Raw genomic sequence first — 17,847 nt, forward strand, 5'->3', positions numbered from 1 at the left:
GTCCACTTGGTTTTGCTGTTTTTCTGGGCCTGGAGCTTAAATACAACTGAGTCCTAGATGTTACCTCTAGGGAGGTGACCTTCTGTATCTCGCTATAAATTGCTTGGCCATTTTGTTATCTGTCTCAGTTTCCCTATTCCACTTGCCAAGGAACGCCTAGCCTCTTACTATCCTGACTCAATTCTATCTGTCTAACATGCTGGTGCTGTTTTTACAGCCTCCAGTAAAGGAAGCATGTAATCTAGTTAACCTGTACCTTGCTTTCTCCCATCTTCATGTAATCTTTCTTATGTTCCTTCCTTGACTCCAAATATGTAAAAAGAAACCACAAAATTGTCATTTTCTGCAGCATTTGAGATCTTTCTGGCATGTCATCAGTTTGGCTCATATAAACTCTCATTTTTAAAAAAATGGAAGAAAAAAAGGTATTGCTAGAGTAGACATACCACACCAATGTAAAGGAGCATCAGAAAGCCTTTTTTCTTTAGAATTTTCCTATGAATATCAGGGCCATACCATTTACTTCCCTTTTAACAATGAAAATATTAAGATAATGGGTTGCCCTCCTAATAAAGCAAAAAAGAGAACTGACATTTTCTCAGCCTGGACAGAGAAATAAGATATTTAATTCCATCTAAACAATCTCGCGTTTCATTTCATCTTCCTAATTAAAAAACACAACCAACAAGTAATAAAGCACGTTGGACGATCAATAACGTTCAGTTCACAAAAATATGGGTATCCACTGTCCTGGGGATCTCAAGGTTACTTATTTTTATTATTTTAAGCGTTATGACTTTAGCAATGACGTCCGGACATGCAGTCATTGGAAAAGGAACTCAAATTCAGAGTCTGTAAAAGTCTGAAAAGGGGACCAAATTTAGACTAACTCCAAAACAATGCGCATTCCTCTTCCGGAGGGCTGCTGAGGGTTTCCGGGAATTCAGCCAATCATATTCCTAACGCAAACCCAGTGGCGGCATTTTCAAGTGGCTAAACTGGCCTCAGTCCCGCCCTCTGGTTCCACTGTTCTGTGAGGAGGTAACAGATGGAGATCGAATCGGTGGCAGTTCAGCTGCAGCAGCTGCTGGCGTCTGAGAGAAGCCTTCGGTGGTCGTAGGCCTGATGAGCGGACGGCAAAGAACTCTTTTTCAGACATGGGGCGCAAGCCTCTCCCGATCTTCTGGGGCTCCCGGTTGCAGCTCTGGAACTGAGCGGCCTCAGAACCCTGGCAACTCTAGGGCGCGTTTTCCTGCCAACGCAGAGGCTGCCGGTGCGCAGCCGGAGCCTGACGATGATGTGTTGCTGGTCGCTGTGTATGAGGCAGAGAGGCAGCTGAGTCTAGAGAATGGCGGGTTCTGCACCTCAGCGGGCGCCCTGTGGATTTACCCTACTAATTGCCCAGTGCGGGATTACCAAGTGCACATCGCCCGGGCCGCTCTGTTCTGTAACACGCTGGTGTGTCTGCCCACCGGGTTGGGAAAGACCTTTATTGCCGCCGTGGTCATGTACAATTTCTACCGCTGGTTCCCGTCTGGCAAGGTAGTCTTCATGGCCCCCACGAAACCTTTGGTGACACAGCAGATTGAGGCTTGCTACCGAGTGATGGGTATCCCGCAGTCCCACATGGCCGAAATGACAGGTATTTTAGAAGAAATGGGCTAATATGAAATTAAGAGCTGGGTAAGACAAAGTACACGTTCTGATGGAAACTGAGCTAAAGAAATTCCTGACCCATGTGAAATAGTCCCTAGGTGAAATCTTCATCTTGCATCTTCTCCTCTAAAACATCATTAGGCATACGTCGTTTCGTTGCATTTAGATTTGTGTTTCACAGGTGTTGGCAGTTTTTACAAATTGGAGGCAAGAGCCTCCACCAGCTAAAAGATTACCACTCGCATTATTGCGGTTGTCTGGAACCGAACCTGCTATATATCAGAGGTACTCCTATACTTGCAGCAAGTCAAGCCCTAATAAATAGGATTGCTTTATTCAATCTTCAGAGAATCCCCGTAGCTTGTCAGAGCATTTTGAAGCTATTAAATGTGTATATATACCTCATCGGTTACCCAGTGTCACTTTTATTTGCAGGATCTACTCAGGCTTTCACCAGGAAGGAAATATGGTGCAGTAAGAGAGTCATTTTTCTTACACCTCAAGTCATGGTAAATGATCTTTCTAGAGGAGCTTGTCCTGCTGCTGAAATAAAGTGTCTAGTTATTGATGAAGCTCATAAAGCTCTTGGGAACTATGCTTATTGCCAGGTAATATTTTTGTTTTAAAAGTAATTTTTTAGTGTAAACATTGTTAAAGAATATTTTTGGGAACAGTTATTAATGATGGAAGTTATTGATGATGAAGTTATTATGAAAAGCCTTATCTATTATCTTAGAATAGGCTGTGATAGGAAAAACTTTTCTGCATTCAAATCTGTGTCTCTGCTGTTTTTTTCTTTTTTTTTTAAAATAATGGTTAACAAGGCCCTTAAGTGTCAGACCTACATGATGAAAATCTAGTCATTACTCAGATAGTGATTCATAGCAGGGTATGGGTGGAGTTTTGGAACTTAAAATAATCCCAAAATTGGTAATGGATATGCAATGTTATTCCTTGCCAGATGGGCAAAATAATACTTAACCATGAAGGCCGTTTTAAGGATTAAATCACATAATGTATGCGATACACCTAACACAGTGCCTTCCAGTTAAGTACTACAGGAATATAAAGGACAAAGATGAAGTGGTGTGCTGTGGGCTGGTGAGGTACTTAAGGACCAGGTCACGAAGGCATTTGTACTTTATGCTGAGCAATTTGAATGCTCTTTGTAGACCACAGGGGACCTAGGGGGTGCAGACTTGAAAAATGTTTAGCTGGAGAATACATAAGATTTAAAAGGGATTACAGGAGAAAAGGCTAAAAGGCAGAGTGTGAAATGAGGGATAGGAGGAATTTAGGATGACTCCCAGTTATGTGACTTGGAAGATTGTGAGGATTTTGGTGTTACTAGTCAAGATAAAGAGTTCTGGAAGTAAGAAGGTTTGGGGTATTATGGAAAGATAGGAAAGAGTGCAGTTTTAGATTGTTGAGTCTGAGGTGTCTATGAGATTCTAGCTGTAGATATGTACTGGACAGTAGGTAATGGAAATGTGGATCTACTGGAGAGTTCTGAGCTGGAGATAGCAGAATTGGAAATCATCAGCATAAAGGTGGTAGGTACTTAAAACTGTAATAGCTGGTGATAGGAGAGAGAGTATCAGACAAGGATAGAAGGGAACATTGATTTCATTTAGTGCAAAGGGATGAAATTCACTGTCAATTTGTGAATTTGTAAAGTAGTTTCTTTGGGGACCTTTTAAGTAGCATTGTATTATATCTCTGTATAATCTTCTGGAGAATGTCATCTTATAGTTCACCTTAGCCAGGAAATGGACATATTTTTCCATTCATTTGTATTTTTCCACATTAAATTAATACCTAACTGTGTTAATGGTTCTGTGGCAGGGGCATTTACAAATTTTTATTCTAACAATCAAATTCATTTTTGTAGATTTAGCTTATATTGAGCAACTTTAACTCATTTATTTTCTTTTCCTTATTTTAAAATATTTATTTTTAGAAAGAGAGGAAGGGAGGGAGAAAGGGAGAGAAACATCGATGTGCAAAGAAACATCAATTGGTTCCCCTTGCATGCCCCCCACGGGGAACCTCGCCCACAACCCAGGCATATGCCCTGACCAGGAATTGAACTGGTGACCCTTCAGCTCCCAGCCCACGCTCAGTCTGCTTAGCCACACCAGCCAAGGCATCTCATTTATTTTCAAGAAATTTCTAGGCATTAGATGATTTCTTGTTTAAATGAGACATACATTTACTTCATTAATACCAAACAGCCCTGAGAGTAATTATGCTATATTGAATATTCCAGAAATAGGTTCCAACAGCTCAATGAAGAGTGTAGCTTCTAGGGTTTCAAGCACAACACCATTTCCTCTTCTACAAAATGCTTGAGAATTCCTCCTGGAAAAAAGTCATGTATTAGGTACATTTTGTCTTACATCAGTTTTTAATTAGAACAATTCTTTTTAAGTCTCCATTAAGTATAATGTATCTTTATATGCATTCTGTATCATGTTAAAAAAAACTCCAGAATTAATAGTTTTTGAATATTAATCAAGATTTAGTGTGAGTCTCATTGAATTCATCCTTGACATGGGTTGAAATTAGAGCAGTTTTTAGGTAATGTAATTTTATTGTTTCTATAGCTAATGGGAAACTGGGGGGTACTAAGAGGTATTCCTGCAACTCAGTTTACTTAGCAGTCCTTTTTTCTTGTACTGGGGACTTGTGCGAAGGGGCGTATGGGAATCTGCCAAATTATTCAGGATTAATCACACTGGAAGTGGTGTTAAACTTAAACTGGAGAGCTTAGAATAATGCTTTGGTGCCACTGAGAAAATGTTTTAAGATTTAAAAGAAAAGTTAGATTTTTAAAATTACCCCAAATTAGCCTTATTCATTTATAAATAAACTTAATTGAAAAATGATGAGCCTTCCATATACAATCTAACTTCTTAAAATCCTAAATGAGTTTTTTTACTTGAAATCTACTTTTATATTGGTATTTAATTTTTTTCCTATTTCTATGTCATGATTAATCTGAATCTGGTAAGTGTACATATATATGGATATAGTTGTAAGGCTAGATTGTGGTCTAAGCAATGGAGAGTGGACTCTCTTCCATTTGCCACTGTATTAGGCTTTATATATAGAAGAAACCCTGAAGTGTTTTTTTTTTTCTTTTTTTATTGGTGCTGACTACAAACCTAAATCATTTGCTGTTTGGATATAACTAATGATAGTTCCATGCACTAGACCATCAGTACTCTAAATAAAGGAATAGTGATAAAGTGCCATATATAATGGTTTATTTAACAGAATCTTTGTTTTTGAACTGGATGGATGAAATTAAAGAACTTTTTTTTTTTTTTAAAAGGTTGTAAGAGAACTGGTCAAATATACAACTCACTTTAGAATATTGGCTCTTAGTGCCACACCAGGTAGTGATATAAAGGTAAGTAAAATGTTTTTCCATTTATTAACAGTTACAAAAATAAACACTTTTATAAGTGGCCAGACCAGTTTTCCATTCTAGTATTTAGTTTGAATTTAGGACTATAGTTTAGGACTAAAACATTTTCTATAACATGCCTGCCTTTTCTTCTCCTTGCAGGAGTTTTTCTGCATTAGTAGTTTTCAGACTTCAGTGAGCATAAAAGTCATCTAAAGCTGTTTGTTAAATTGTTACTATTTTGAGTTTTTTAAAAAGTTTTATTTTGAAATAACTTTAGACTTTCAGAATATTTGTAAAAATTGAAGTCTTTGTGTATCCTTTGCTTAACTTTCCCTAATGTTAACATATCATATAACCGTGGTAAAATTATCAAAACCAGGAGATTAACATTGGTGCAATACTAATAACTAATCTGCAAACCTTAGATGAATTTTGCCAGTCTTCCCGCCGGTGTCCTTTCCTGTTCCTGGTTCCAGGTCAGGGTCCCACATTGCATTTAGTTGTCATACCTCCTTTGGCCCTTCCATCTGAGACAGTTTCTTGGTCTTTTTTTGTGTTCCATGACCTTTTCTTGTTTCTCATGATGGTTTTACAAAGTGGGTACCAGTTATTTTGTAGAATATCCCTCAATTTAGGTTTGGCTGATATTTTCTCATGATTAGAGTGAGGTTATGCATTTTGGCCAGATACCCCAGAAGAGATATCGTTCTAAGCACATTTTATCAGAGAATACATGATGTTGATATGCCTTATTGCTGGTGCTATTAATTATGATTTTGTGAAGATGCGAATTTCTCCATCGTAAAATTATAATCATTCCTTGGTATCCTCAAGGGATTGGTTCCAGAATCCCATGGATACTAAATCCAAAGATGTGCGTGCCTTACATAAAATGTCATAGTACTTGCTTATAACCTATGTACATCCTCATATATACTTTACATCATCTCTGGATTAATTATAATATATAGTACAATGTAAATGCTATGGAATTAGCTGTTTTAATGTATAGTTTAGGGAATAATGACACGAAGAAAAAATCTGTACCTGTTCAGCACAAGTGCAATCATCTTAGGCCTAACTACACACTACATTTTAGCAACAAGGTAGCTTTTAAAAAAATTATATTTTATTGATTATGCTATTACAACTGTCCCAATTTTTCCCCCTCTGCCACCTCCACCCAGCACCCCCTACTCCTTCAGGCAATCCCCACACCATTGTTCATGTCTGTGGGTCACACGTATAAATTCTTTGGCTACTCCATTTCCTATACTGTACCATACATGCCCGTGGCTATTCTTAAACTTCCTATTTGTACCTCTTAAACCCTTCACTTCTCTACCCTTTGTCCCACACCACCCTGCCCCCATAATCTGGCAACCACCAAAACCCTCTCTGTATCCATGACTCTCTCTGTTCTTTCTTGTTTGCTTAGTTTGCTTTTTAGATTTAATTGTTGATATGTATTTATTGCCATTTTATTGTTCATAGTTTTGATATTCAAGATTTTCTATCTTTAACGTTTTAAAAAAATTTTTTTTATTGTTCAAATACATTTGTCTCCATATTCATACCACCACTTTCCCCTGCCCCACCCACCTCCACCTTCCCCCTTCACTCCTTCCTCATTTTGGCTTTGTCCATGGGTCCCTTATACATGTTTCTTGATTTGACCTTTCCCCTTCTTTTCCCTGTTACCACCCTCCCCCCTTCCCTCTTGTTACTGTTGCTTTCTTTTTTTCTTTCAATGTTGCTGGTTATATTTTCCTTGCTTTTTTGTTTTGTTGGTTACGTTCCACTTACAGGTGAGACCCTATGGTATTTGTCTTTCACCACCTGGCTTATTTCACTTAGCATAAAGCTCTCCAGTTCCATCCTTGCTGTGGCGAAGGGTAGTGGCTCTTTCTTTCTGCTGCGTAGTATTCCACTGTGTACATGTACCATAGTTTTTTGATCTACTCATTTATTGATGGACACTTAGGTTGCTTCCAGCACTTGGCTATTGTAAACTGTGCTGCTATGAACATTCAGGTGCATAGGTTCTTTTGAATTGGTGTTTTGGGATTCTTAGGGTATAATCCTAGCAGTGGAATCACTGGGTCAAAAGGCAGTTCAATTTCCAGCTTTTTGAGGAAGTTCTAAACTGTTTTCCGCAGTGGCTGCACCAGTCTGCATTCCCACTAACAGTGTACTAGGGTTCCCTTTTCTTCACAGCCTCGCCAGCACTTGTTGTTTGTTGATTTGTTTATGCTGACCATTCTAACCAGTGTAAAGTGGTATCTCATTGTGGTTTTAATTTGCATTTTTCTGATGGCTAGTGATGCTGAGCATCCATTCATATGCCTCTGGGCCCTGTGTACATCCTCCTTGGAGCAGTGTCTGTTCAGGTCTTCTGCCCATTTTTTAATTGAATTGTTTGTCTTCCTGGAGTGGAGTCATGTGAGTCCTATATATATTTTGGAGATCAAATCCCTGTCTGAGGTATTAGTGACAAATATATTTTTCCATACGGTTGGTTCCCTTTTTGTTTTTCTGTTGTTTTCTTTAGCCATGCAGAGGCTTCTTATTTTTGATGAAATCCCATTTGTTTATTCTTTCCTTTATGCCCCTTGCTCTAGGGGACATGTTGGTGAAAATATTGCTGTGTGGGATATCTGAGAGTTTCCTGTCTATGTTCTCCTCTAGGATTTCAATGGTGTCATGACCTATATTTAAGTCTTTAACCCATCTTGAGTTTATTTTTGTGTATGGTGTAACTTGGTCGCATTTCAGTTTTTTGCATGTAAATGTCTAGCTCTCCCAACACCATTTGTTGAAGAGGCTATTTTATTCCATTTTATGCTTCTGCCCCCTTTGTTGAATATTAATTGACCATAGAGACATGGGTTTATTTCTGGGCTTTCTATTCTGTTCCACTTGTCTATGTGTCGGTTCTTATGCCAGTGCCAGACTGTTTTGATTACAGTGGCCTTGTAATGTAGTTTGATGTCAGGTATTGTTATCCCTCTTACATTGTTCTACTTTCTCAAGATGGCTGCAGTTATTCGGCGTCATTTATGGTTCCATATAAATTTTTGAAAATTTGTTTTATATCTGTGAAATACATCATTGGCATTTTAATAGGGATTGTGTTGAATCTATAAATTGCTTTGGGTAGTATGGACATTTTGATGATGTTAATTCTTCCAATCCATGAACATGGTATATGCTTCCGTTTATTTGTGTCTCCCTTAATTTCTTTCTTCAGTGTTGTATAGCTTTCTGCTTATAGGTCTTTTACTTCCTTGGTTAAGTTTATTCCTAGGTACTTTATTTTTCTTGTTGCTACAGCAAATGTTTTCTTTTTCTTGATTCTGATATTTCATTGCTGGTGTACAAAAATGCCTTCAATTTCTGAATATTGACTTTGTATCCCACCGTTTTGCCAAATTCACTTATTAGGTCAAGGAGTTTTTGGGTGGAATCTATGGGGTATTCTATGTACATGATAATGTCATCTGTAAACAATGACAGCTTTACTTCCTCCTTTTCAATTTAGATGCCTTTTATTTCCTTTTCTTGTCTGATTACTGTGGTTAGGACTTCCAATACTATGTTGAATAGAAGTGGTGAAAGCAGAAAACCTTGTCTTTTTCCCGATCTTAGTGGGAAAGATTTTGGTTTTTGCCCATTGAGCATGATGTTGGCTATAGGTTTCTCATATATGGCCTTTATTAGGATGAGGTTTCCCCCCTTTATTCCCACATTGCTGAGTGTTTTTATCATAAATGGGTGCTGTACCTTATCAAATGCTTTTTCTGCATCTGTTGATATGATCATTGGATGTTTGTCTTTCCTTTTGTTTATGTGATATATTATGTTTATTGATTTGCAAATATTGAACCATCCTTGCATCCCTGGGATGAATCCCACTTGATCATGGTGAATATCTATTTAATGTATTGCTGGATGCAATTTGCCAATATTTTGTTGAGTATTTTAGTGTCTATGTTCATCAGCGATATTGGCCTGTAGTTTTATTTCTTTGTTGTGTCTTTATCTGCTTTTGGTTTTAGTATGATGCTGGCCTCATAAAAAGAGTTTAGGAGACTTCCCTCTTCTTGGATTTTTAGAATAATCTGAGAATGACAGGAGTTAGGTCTTCCTTAAATATTTTATCAAATTCTCCTTTGAAACCATCTGGCCCAGGGTTTTTGTGTGGTGGGAGTTTTTTATTACTGCTTCAATTTTACCAGCTGTTGTCAGCCTGTTCAGGCTTTCTGCTTCTTCTTTATTCAGTGTTGGAAGGTTATATTTTTTTTTAAATTTGTGCATTTCCTCAAGGTTTAGAAATTTATTGGTGTATAATTGTTCATAGCAATTTCTTACAACCCTTTGTATTTCTTTGGTATCATTTGTTATTTCTCCTCTTTCATTTCTGATATTATTTATTTGAGTCCTCTCCCTTTTTTTTTAAATGAGTCTGCTTACAGGCTTGTCGATTTTCTTAATCTTTTCAAGGAACCAGCTCCTGGATTTGTTGATCATTTGAATTGTTCTTTTAGTCTCTATGTCATTCAGTTCTGCTCTGATCTTGATTATTTCCTTCCTCCTGCTCACTCTGGGCTTTGTTGTTTCTCCAGTTCTTGAAGCTGTAGGGTTAGGTCATTTATTTGAAATGTTTCTATCTTTTTGAGTTAGGCCTGTATTGCTATGAACTTCCCTCTCAGGACTGCCTTTGCTGTGTCCCATAGGGTTTGGACTGTTGTGTGTTCATTTTCATTTGTTTCCAGAGACTTTTTGATTTTTACTTTGATCTCATTATTGACCCATTAATTGTGTAATAGCATGCTATTCAGTCTCCATGAGTTGAATATTTTTGAGTTTTTTCCTTGAGGTTGGTTTCTAGTTTCAAGCTCTTGTGATCTGAGAATATGCTTGTTATGATTTCAGTTTTATTGAACTTTTTGAGCCTTGTCTTGTGTCCTATCATGTGGTCTATCTTTGAAAATGTTCCATGTGCATTTGAAAAGAAAGTATGTTTTGCTTCTTTGGGATGAAAGGTTCTATATATGTCAGTTAAGTCAAGTTGATCTAATGCATTGTTCAGTTTCTTATAATCCTTGTTGATATTTTGTTTGGAAGATCTACCCATTGTTGACAGTGGGGTGTTAAAATCCCCAACTATCAGTGTGTTGCTGTCTATATCTTTCTTGAAGTTCTCCACGATTTTCCGTATATATTTGGGTGCTTCTATGTTGGTTGCATATACGTATACAATGTTTATGTCTTCTTGATGGATTCTTCCTTTGAGTATTATGAAGTGTCCTTCTGGGTCTCTTTTAAAGGCCTTTGTTTTGAAATCTATTTTATCTCATATAAGTATTGCTATCCCTGCTTTTTTTCCTGTCCATTTGCTTGGAAATTTTTTTTGATCCCTTTCAGTCTGTGTAGGTCCTTTGAGTTGGATCTCTTGTAGGCAGCATATGTGTTGGTCATATTTCTTATCCATTCAGCTCTCCTATGTCTTTTGATTGGGGAATTTAATCCATTTACATTTAAAGTTATTATTGATAGGTACTTATTCCTTTTTTCCCTTTGTACCTGTGTTCCTCTCTTTCTCACTTTTTTCTTCATCTTCTTAAAGCAGTCCCTTTAGCATATCTTGCAGTGCTCGTTTTGGTGGAGGTGTGTTCTTTTAACCTACTTTTGTCTGGGATACTCCTCATTTCACTTTCTACTTTAATGGAGAGCCTTGCTGGGTAAAGCATTCTTCATTGCAGGCCTTTGCATTCGTTACTTGGAATGTTTCTTGCCATTCCCTTCTGGCTTGTAGTATTTCTGTTGAGAAGTCATCTGCTAGCTGTATCAGTGTTCCTTTTATGTTACTACCTGTTTCTCCCTTGCTTCCTTTAGGATTCTCTGTTTGTCTTTGATATTTGCCATTTTAATGATGATGTTTCTTGGAGTGGGCCTCATTGTGTTCCTCTTGAATGGGACCCTCTGCTTCCTAGACTTGTGTGACTTTTTCTCTCCTTAAAGTAGGGAAGTTTTCCATCATTACTTTTTCAAACAGCTTCTCTGTCCCTTCCTGCCCTTCTTCTCCTTCCGGTATCCCTATTATGCGGATTTTATTATGTTTCAGGTTGTCCTGCATCTTCCTAAGTGCCTCTTCATTCTTTTTGAGTTTTCTTTCATTTTCTTGCTCTTTCTGGGAGCTTTTTTCTACCTTATCCCCCAGCTCGCTGATTTGTTCCTATGCTTCATCTAGCCTGCTTTTGATTCCTTCTACTGTGTTTGTCCATTCTTAAGTTGTATTCTTCATTTCCTCTTGCCTCTTATTGGTAGTTTGTATGTTCTTTTTCATGCTGATATAGTTTGCAGTATGTTCCTCATAGTTTCCCTGTAGTTTTTGGTAATTCTGTTTGAGCTCATCAAGCTCACTGAGTTTCCTTTGAACTGTTGTTTGGAACTCAATATCTGATAATTTACTTTCCTCTATTTCATTTATTTCTCTTTCTGGGGCTTCCTCCTTTCCCTTCAATTGGGTGGCGTTTCTTTGTCATCCCATTATTTGTGAGACTCTTCTTTTTTGCTTCTGCTTCTTAAATTGATGTGTCTTGATTTCCTGACTTTGTGGTGTGAACTTCTATGGTAGGAGACCACTGTTTTTTCTTTCTGGGTCTGCCTCTGATGCTGTCAGATGCTGCTCTGACCTTAGGCAGTCTGTTCGAGACTTTCTGGAATCTATTGTCTTTGGTTGTCTACTTCAGTTGTTAATCTAGTCACACTCTGCACTCAGCGGTCAGGCTTAGGCACCACAGGGCAGGGCAGAGTCCCTTCTGTGGGTGGGATTATTGTGTCCTTTCATACTGGTGCTGCTCGGGGGAGTGGTCTGCCTGAGCAAGATGGCTGCTGCTGTATGGGATGAGTCGGCACCAACACCCTGCTGGCTACTCTCTCAGTTCTCTCCCCAAAGACTCCTTCCCCAGTCTTTCCTCAGGTGGCTCCAGCCCACTCCGTTCTAGCGTTTGCTGCAGCACAGGGTAAGTGGCTGCAAATAAAAATTTATACATTGGCCCTTTAAAAGGATCTTTGCATCTCCAGCCGCCCATTTCTGGCAGAGAGCAACCTTGCTCTTTTTCACACTGGCTGTTTCTGTGTTCTTTTTGGGCTCTGGTGCTGTAGGCTGGAAATCCCTGCCTATGTTTCAGACCCTGCTCTCCTCTGGGGGATCCAATTGGCCTTTAAATATCCTTCTGGCACTTGCCTTCACCCGCGTTCTCGGGTCTCTACTGCACTCTTTACCAGTTATGTTGTGCTAAAGCCGATTCTTCCATCTGTCCTAGGTTTTAAGGCTTCTCTCTCGCTATTGTTCAGTTTTTTGTTCCAGGTGATTTCTCCACAATTTAGTTTTAACTCCAGATTGGTCCTGGGAGGAGGTCAGTGTGACTTCCGTTCACTCCTCTGCCATCTTGAAGTTTTTTCCTCTATCTTTAACTTTTGACATTTTAATTACAATGTGTCTTGGAGTGGGCCTCTTTTCATCCATCTTTTTTTGGATTTTTTGTGCTTCCTGGACTTGCATGTCTATTTCCTTCTTCAAATTCAGGAAATTTTCTTTCATTATTTTTTTTAAATCGATTTCCAATTTCTTGCTCTTTCTCTTCTCCGTCTGGCATCCCTATTATGCAAATGTTGGAATGCTTGGAGTTGTCTCAGAGGCTACTTACACTATCCTCATAGTTTTGGGTTCTTTTTTTCTTCATGTTCTGACTGGTTGTTTTTTATTTCCTTATGTTCCAAATCTTTGATTTGAATCTTTGCTTCATCCATTCTACTGTTGTTTCCCCTGTCAGTTATTCTTTATTTCAGTTAGTGTACCCTTTGTTTCTGACTAGAGTTTTTTTAATGCTTTTGATATCTTCACTAATTTCTTTGAGCATCTTTATAACTAGAGTTTTGAATTCTGCATCTGACTGCTTATCTCCCTTCTGTTTAGTTCTTTTTCTGGAGTTTTGATCTGTTCCTTTATTTGGGCCATGTTTCTTTGTTTCCTCATTTTGGCAGCCTCCCTGTGTTTGTTTCTATGCATTAGGTAGAGCTATGACTGTCTTGGTTGTGCGGCCTAATGTAGTAGGTTTCCTGCCGGGTCCAGTGGCACAGCCACCCTTATCATCCAAGCTAGGTACTCGAGGTGCGCCCTTTGTGTGGGCTGAGCACACCCTCCTCTTGTAGTGGAGCCTTGATTGCTGTTGGCAGGTCAATGGGAGGGATTTACCAAGGCTAGTCAGGTGCAAAGACTAGCTATGACCACTGACCACCAACCTCCACCCTCTGTGGAAGATCAGCTGTGCATGGACAGTGTGGTGGTGCTCCAGTGTGGTTTGTAGCTGTCCACTGGGTACGCAGGCTCTACAGTTTCTTGGGTGGTGCAGGCCAAGGTCAGCTCCTACCTATGTTTTGCCTGGGGCCACGCTGTGTAAGTGATAAAGCAATCTGATATGGTTGATACTTACTCTGGGCTTGGAGATTCCCAAGCTGAGAATCTAGGCTGGCTGTTGCTAGCACCAGGCCTGGGGCCACTTAGCAAGAGGAATGGGGACTTACTGAGGCCTGCTTGTTTGACAGCATTTAGGGGGTTGTGAAGTATGAGTCAAGATCAGCCATTCATAGGGAAAAGTCTCTGTTAGCAGCTTCAGTGTACTTGTAAGCTGGGTGGGACAGAGTCTCAGGGGATCTCCAGGGTGGAGCAAACAGTGTTAGCAAGGTTGATGGCGTCTCAAATATAGCAGCTGCCTGCCGGCTCTGTGGTCTGTGTGGGATGGGTTCAGAAAGGGACAGTGACCTCTGCCCACATTTCTGCCTGGGAAAAACTGTCACCCAGCTCCCGCCTTGATGCCAGATGCTTCAGTTCCTCTCTGTATATTACTGGTGCCTTTCAAGCTGCTACCCCTGTGCTGGAGCTCAGAGGGAGTGAGTCTGCATAAGTCCATTTGTGGGTCCTTTAACAGGAATTGCTTGGGACTCCAGAAGTTTCTTCACTCAGTCTGTGCTCTTTTTTGCAGCCAGAAGTTATGGGGATTTATCTCCCTCGCACTGGAATCCTGGGCTTGGGGGCCTGGTGTGGGGCTGGGACTCCTTGTTCCCAAGATATCCCTGCTGAATTTTTTTCCACCGTACATGGCTGTGGGACCAGCCTATTCTGCATCTCCGTACTTTCTTCCAGTTTGGGTGGATGTGATTTCTTTAATTTCATATTTGTCAGACTTACATTCAACTCACTTTCTGACGATTCTGAATCATGGTTGTTCTATATCTTAGTTGTGATTTTGATGTGGTTGTGCGAGGAGGTGAGCCATGTTTACCTACGATACGTTCTTCACCCTAGTTCAATTATTTATGTCAATATGGACTAATGGATTTTTTAATGGATTGTAATCCAATACCACCCTTAATTTTGTTGCTCATATTCCAGTTTTGACCCTTGAAAAATCTTGAGGTGGCTCATGTGTCCTCTAGAAAGTTCTTTTTTTTTCCTACTATTTTTTTGTTTTGTTTCGTTAATTTTTTTCAATTTATTGATCTTTAGACAAAGAAAGGAAGTGGGGGGGGGGAGAGAGAGAGAGAGGTGAAACACTGATTAGTTGTTGTTCAACTTATTTATACATTCCCTGGTTGATTCTTGTATGTGTCCAGATAGGGGAATATCCCAAAATACACAACCTTGGTATATTGGGATGATGCTCTAATCAGCTGAGATACCTCGCCAGGGCCTAGAAAGCACTTAACAAAAAACAAACACACAACAACAAAAAAACTCAACACAAAAACTTCCTAACTTTCTGGCATCAAGATATTTTATGTGCATTTAGTATTTTTTACTGTTCCAGCCATGGAAACAACCATTTGCCCAGGGAGTGCTGGTTTCTTTTATTGGAAGCTAGTGCAAATGCAGATTTTGGGTGCTATCCAAGACATTCTGAGTTTAGTAGCTCTGAAAGATCTACTGTATTGGCTTTTGTATACTTTCTAAGATAACTTTAAACTCTGCCAATCTGTATGACCTTCTTCTGTGCATAGCCATGATGATTTTTTGAAATTCTATTTTATTTCTGGTTCTTCCCCTAACTTCGTTTAAAAATGCCTATTTTTAGTGGAGACTTGAGCTTTTAAGTCTCTGCTTAATTGTCATCCCTTCAGAGAGATCAACTCTAAGCTATGAAAAGTCAACTCCCTGTATCTTGTGATTTTCTAAATATTTATCATAATCTGTCATTCCTTTTCTTATTATTTATTTGTTGACTTTTTGATCCACTAAAATAGTAGATACATTAATGTAGGGATTACACCTATCCTGGGTATAGCTCTATTACCAACACAACACCTAGCAGGTAGCATGTGGAAGTTACTCATACATTTGTGGAATGAATGAATGATTAAAAGTATTAAAGTCTTACTCATATTTATAAAATGGTCATAAATTTACTATCGATTTTGAATATATGTGGGTCCTCTGTTACTATATATAGTAAACTACCTTATTACCCCCAGGTATTGGGACTACAAAGGTGGTTAAGATATGATTCTTGCCCTTGAGAATTTTTTGTCAGAAACTAAGCCCATTAAGCTTTTCTGGTTTTATTTTTTAGAAAGCTCTTAATTTTTAAATACTTTTATGATTGAGTCTTTCTTCCTCCCTCTCTTCCCCCCTGCCCTACTTCCCACCTCTCCCCTCCCCTTTAGTTCTTAATCACATTGTCAATACTACAGTCTAATGGTATAGTAGTTGTTCTTTCCAATAGGTTTTATATTTTTGCTCCTATTCCCTAAGTTTACAGTTAAGTTCCTTTATGACCTTTGGGTGAATGAAATTCATCCCCAGAAATAGATTCACATCATATATATTGATTTAAATGAGAAATATTCCATTAGTTTACCAATAATTGATTTAGTATAGGTCCTTTACTCACAAATTCTTAACAGGTGTATGGTATTCCTTACAAATGTAAGATACATTTTTATCCTTTAATAGTAACAAGACTACTTTGTTTTCCCCACAAAACCAATGGAGAGTATTTGCCAGGAATCAAGGAATCTGGATTCTAGTTTTGGCTCTAAAATTGACTGTTACAATGTTTTATGGATTTAGTTTGCTAATATAAAACTTCAGTTGTCTGCGTTTTTGTAAAAGGTTGATGGACTATATCAATGCTATTGGAAAGTGCAAAATACATTTGATTAACTTGTTGGGTATTTACTAGTTGAGTCACTTCTGATGTTTTTTAGTTTTTTAAATAAACATTTAGGGATATGAATTTTTAATGCTTTCACAATTTTGCCATTTTATTTCTGTTAAGGACAAAGTAAAATATTTAACATGTACTATAGCTTAAATCATATTTCATTGGTTTTGTGTAGGCTGTGCAACAGGTTATTACTAACTTACTAATTGGGCAAATAGAACTTCGTTCTGAAGATTCTCCTGATATTTTGCCATACTCCTATGAAAGACGAGTTGAAAAGATTGTTGTTCCCCTTGGTGAAGAGCTTGCAGCCATCCAAAAAGCATATGTACAGGTAAACCATTTTTATCACAGTTCAGGGTTTCAATAGATGAACTGATAATGTAATTATTTTAGTTAATGGAATCTGGCTGTGAGACTATTTAGTTTTAATTTTATAATTACATTAAAATGTATAATTACAATTAATATGTTGAAAAATTCTTTGAAATTTTTGGAAAGAGCACCATTTATATGTACTGACAGGCTGTTAAAGAAGAAATACAAAATGATGGACCATTTCTAAAGCCAATAATAACTTTGTATTTTTTTAAATAACCCTTTTAATTGTAGTATGACTCTCCCATATACACATACAGCAGAGTACACAAAACATAAGTGTGCAGCTCAGTGATTTTTCACATAATGATCACACCCATAACATCTAGATTCAGCCAGAAGTTTCTTTGTAAGGAAATAATTTTCAATATTTTCCTCCCTGATTCCTCAACTAGAGGCAGTTTTGCCCATCTGATAACATTTGCCAATGTCTTGACACATTTTTGGTTGTCATATATGTAGTGGATGGGGAGTGGACTTGCTACTGGCATCTCGTGTGTAGAGGCCAGGGATGCCATTTAACATTCCGCAGTGGACAGGAGAGCCCGCCGTCACCCACAGCAACAAAGAATTATCTGGTCCAATTGTGAATATTATAGTTATTGAGAAACTTCTTACACTGTTATCACTTTCAGTGAAATTTCAGAGAGAAATTTGAGTTAACACAATGTTTTTCCTTTAGTTCATAATTAGTGTCATCTTAGGAGAAAACCTTTTTTTCATATTCTTATTGTCATGGATCAAAGTGGCTTCTTTGCCATTCCTCCCATTGAGAGGCATGATACATTTCCCCTTTCTCAGAATCTAAGCTGGCCCTCTGACTTTGACCAATAGCATGTGATGAACCTCAAGCTGGCCATGTTGAGGAGAAAGGAGAAGAAACCAGTAGATAAGTAGCTAGAATTGAAGGTGCAGACATATGGCCCCGGTTGAGTTTTTCCAGCTATCCCCCAGCTACTGGAAGCTCCAAACATGAGGAGCAGAGACAAGCTGTCAGCACAGTGCCCTGACAGAATTTTTTAAATTTTTTAATTTTTGCAATAATTTTAGATGTCAGGAAATTTGCAAACATGGCATACAGTTCCAGGGGGAAATACTTTAAGAATCCACAAATATTCTTTTCTCAACATATTTTGCCCACTAATTTTAGCATAATAATGGTGGTTCTTG

General features: G+C 38.4%; 1 protein-coding gene across 1 annotated transcript in view; it reads left to right on the top strand.

The window, feature by feature from the left end:
• The first annotated feature begins 1,125 nt into the window (after positions 1-1,125).
• The window catches only part of LOC129077532 (Fanconi anemia group M protein-like), a 36,179-nt gene continuing 19,457 nt past the window's right edge, over positions 1,126-17,847 (top strand). The window contains exons 1-4 of the mRNA XM_054581990.1: positions 1,126-1,642; positions 2,092-2,264; positions 4,994-5,071; positions 16,475-16,633. Coding sequence (XP_054437965.1) covers positions 1,126-1,642; positions 2,092-2,264; positions 4,994-5,071; positions 16,475-16,633 — 927 coding nt within the window. The remainder of the gene's footprint in view (positions 1,643-2,091; positions 2,265-4,993; positions 5,072-16,474; positions 16,634-17,847) is intronic.

Source organism: Pteronotus mesoamericanus, unplaced genomic scaffold, assembly GCF_021234165.1.
Source record: "Pteronotus mesoamericanus isolate MK-2021 breed Mesoamerican mustached bat unplaced genomic scaffold, CSHL_Meso_final contig_100, whole genome shotgun sequence".
Taxonomy (NCBI): Eukaryota; Metazoa; Chordata; class Mammalia; order Chiroptera; family Mormoopidae; genus Pteronotus; species Pteronotus mesoamericanus.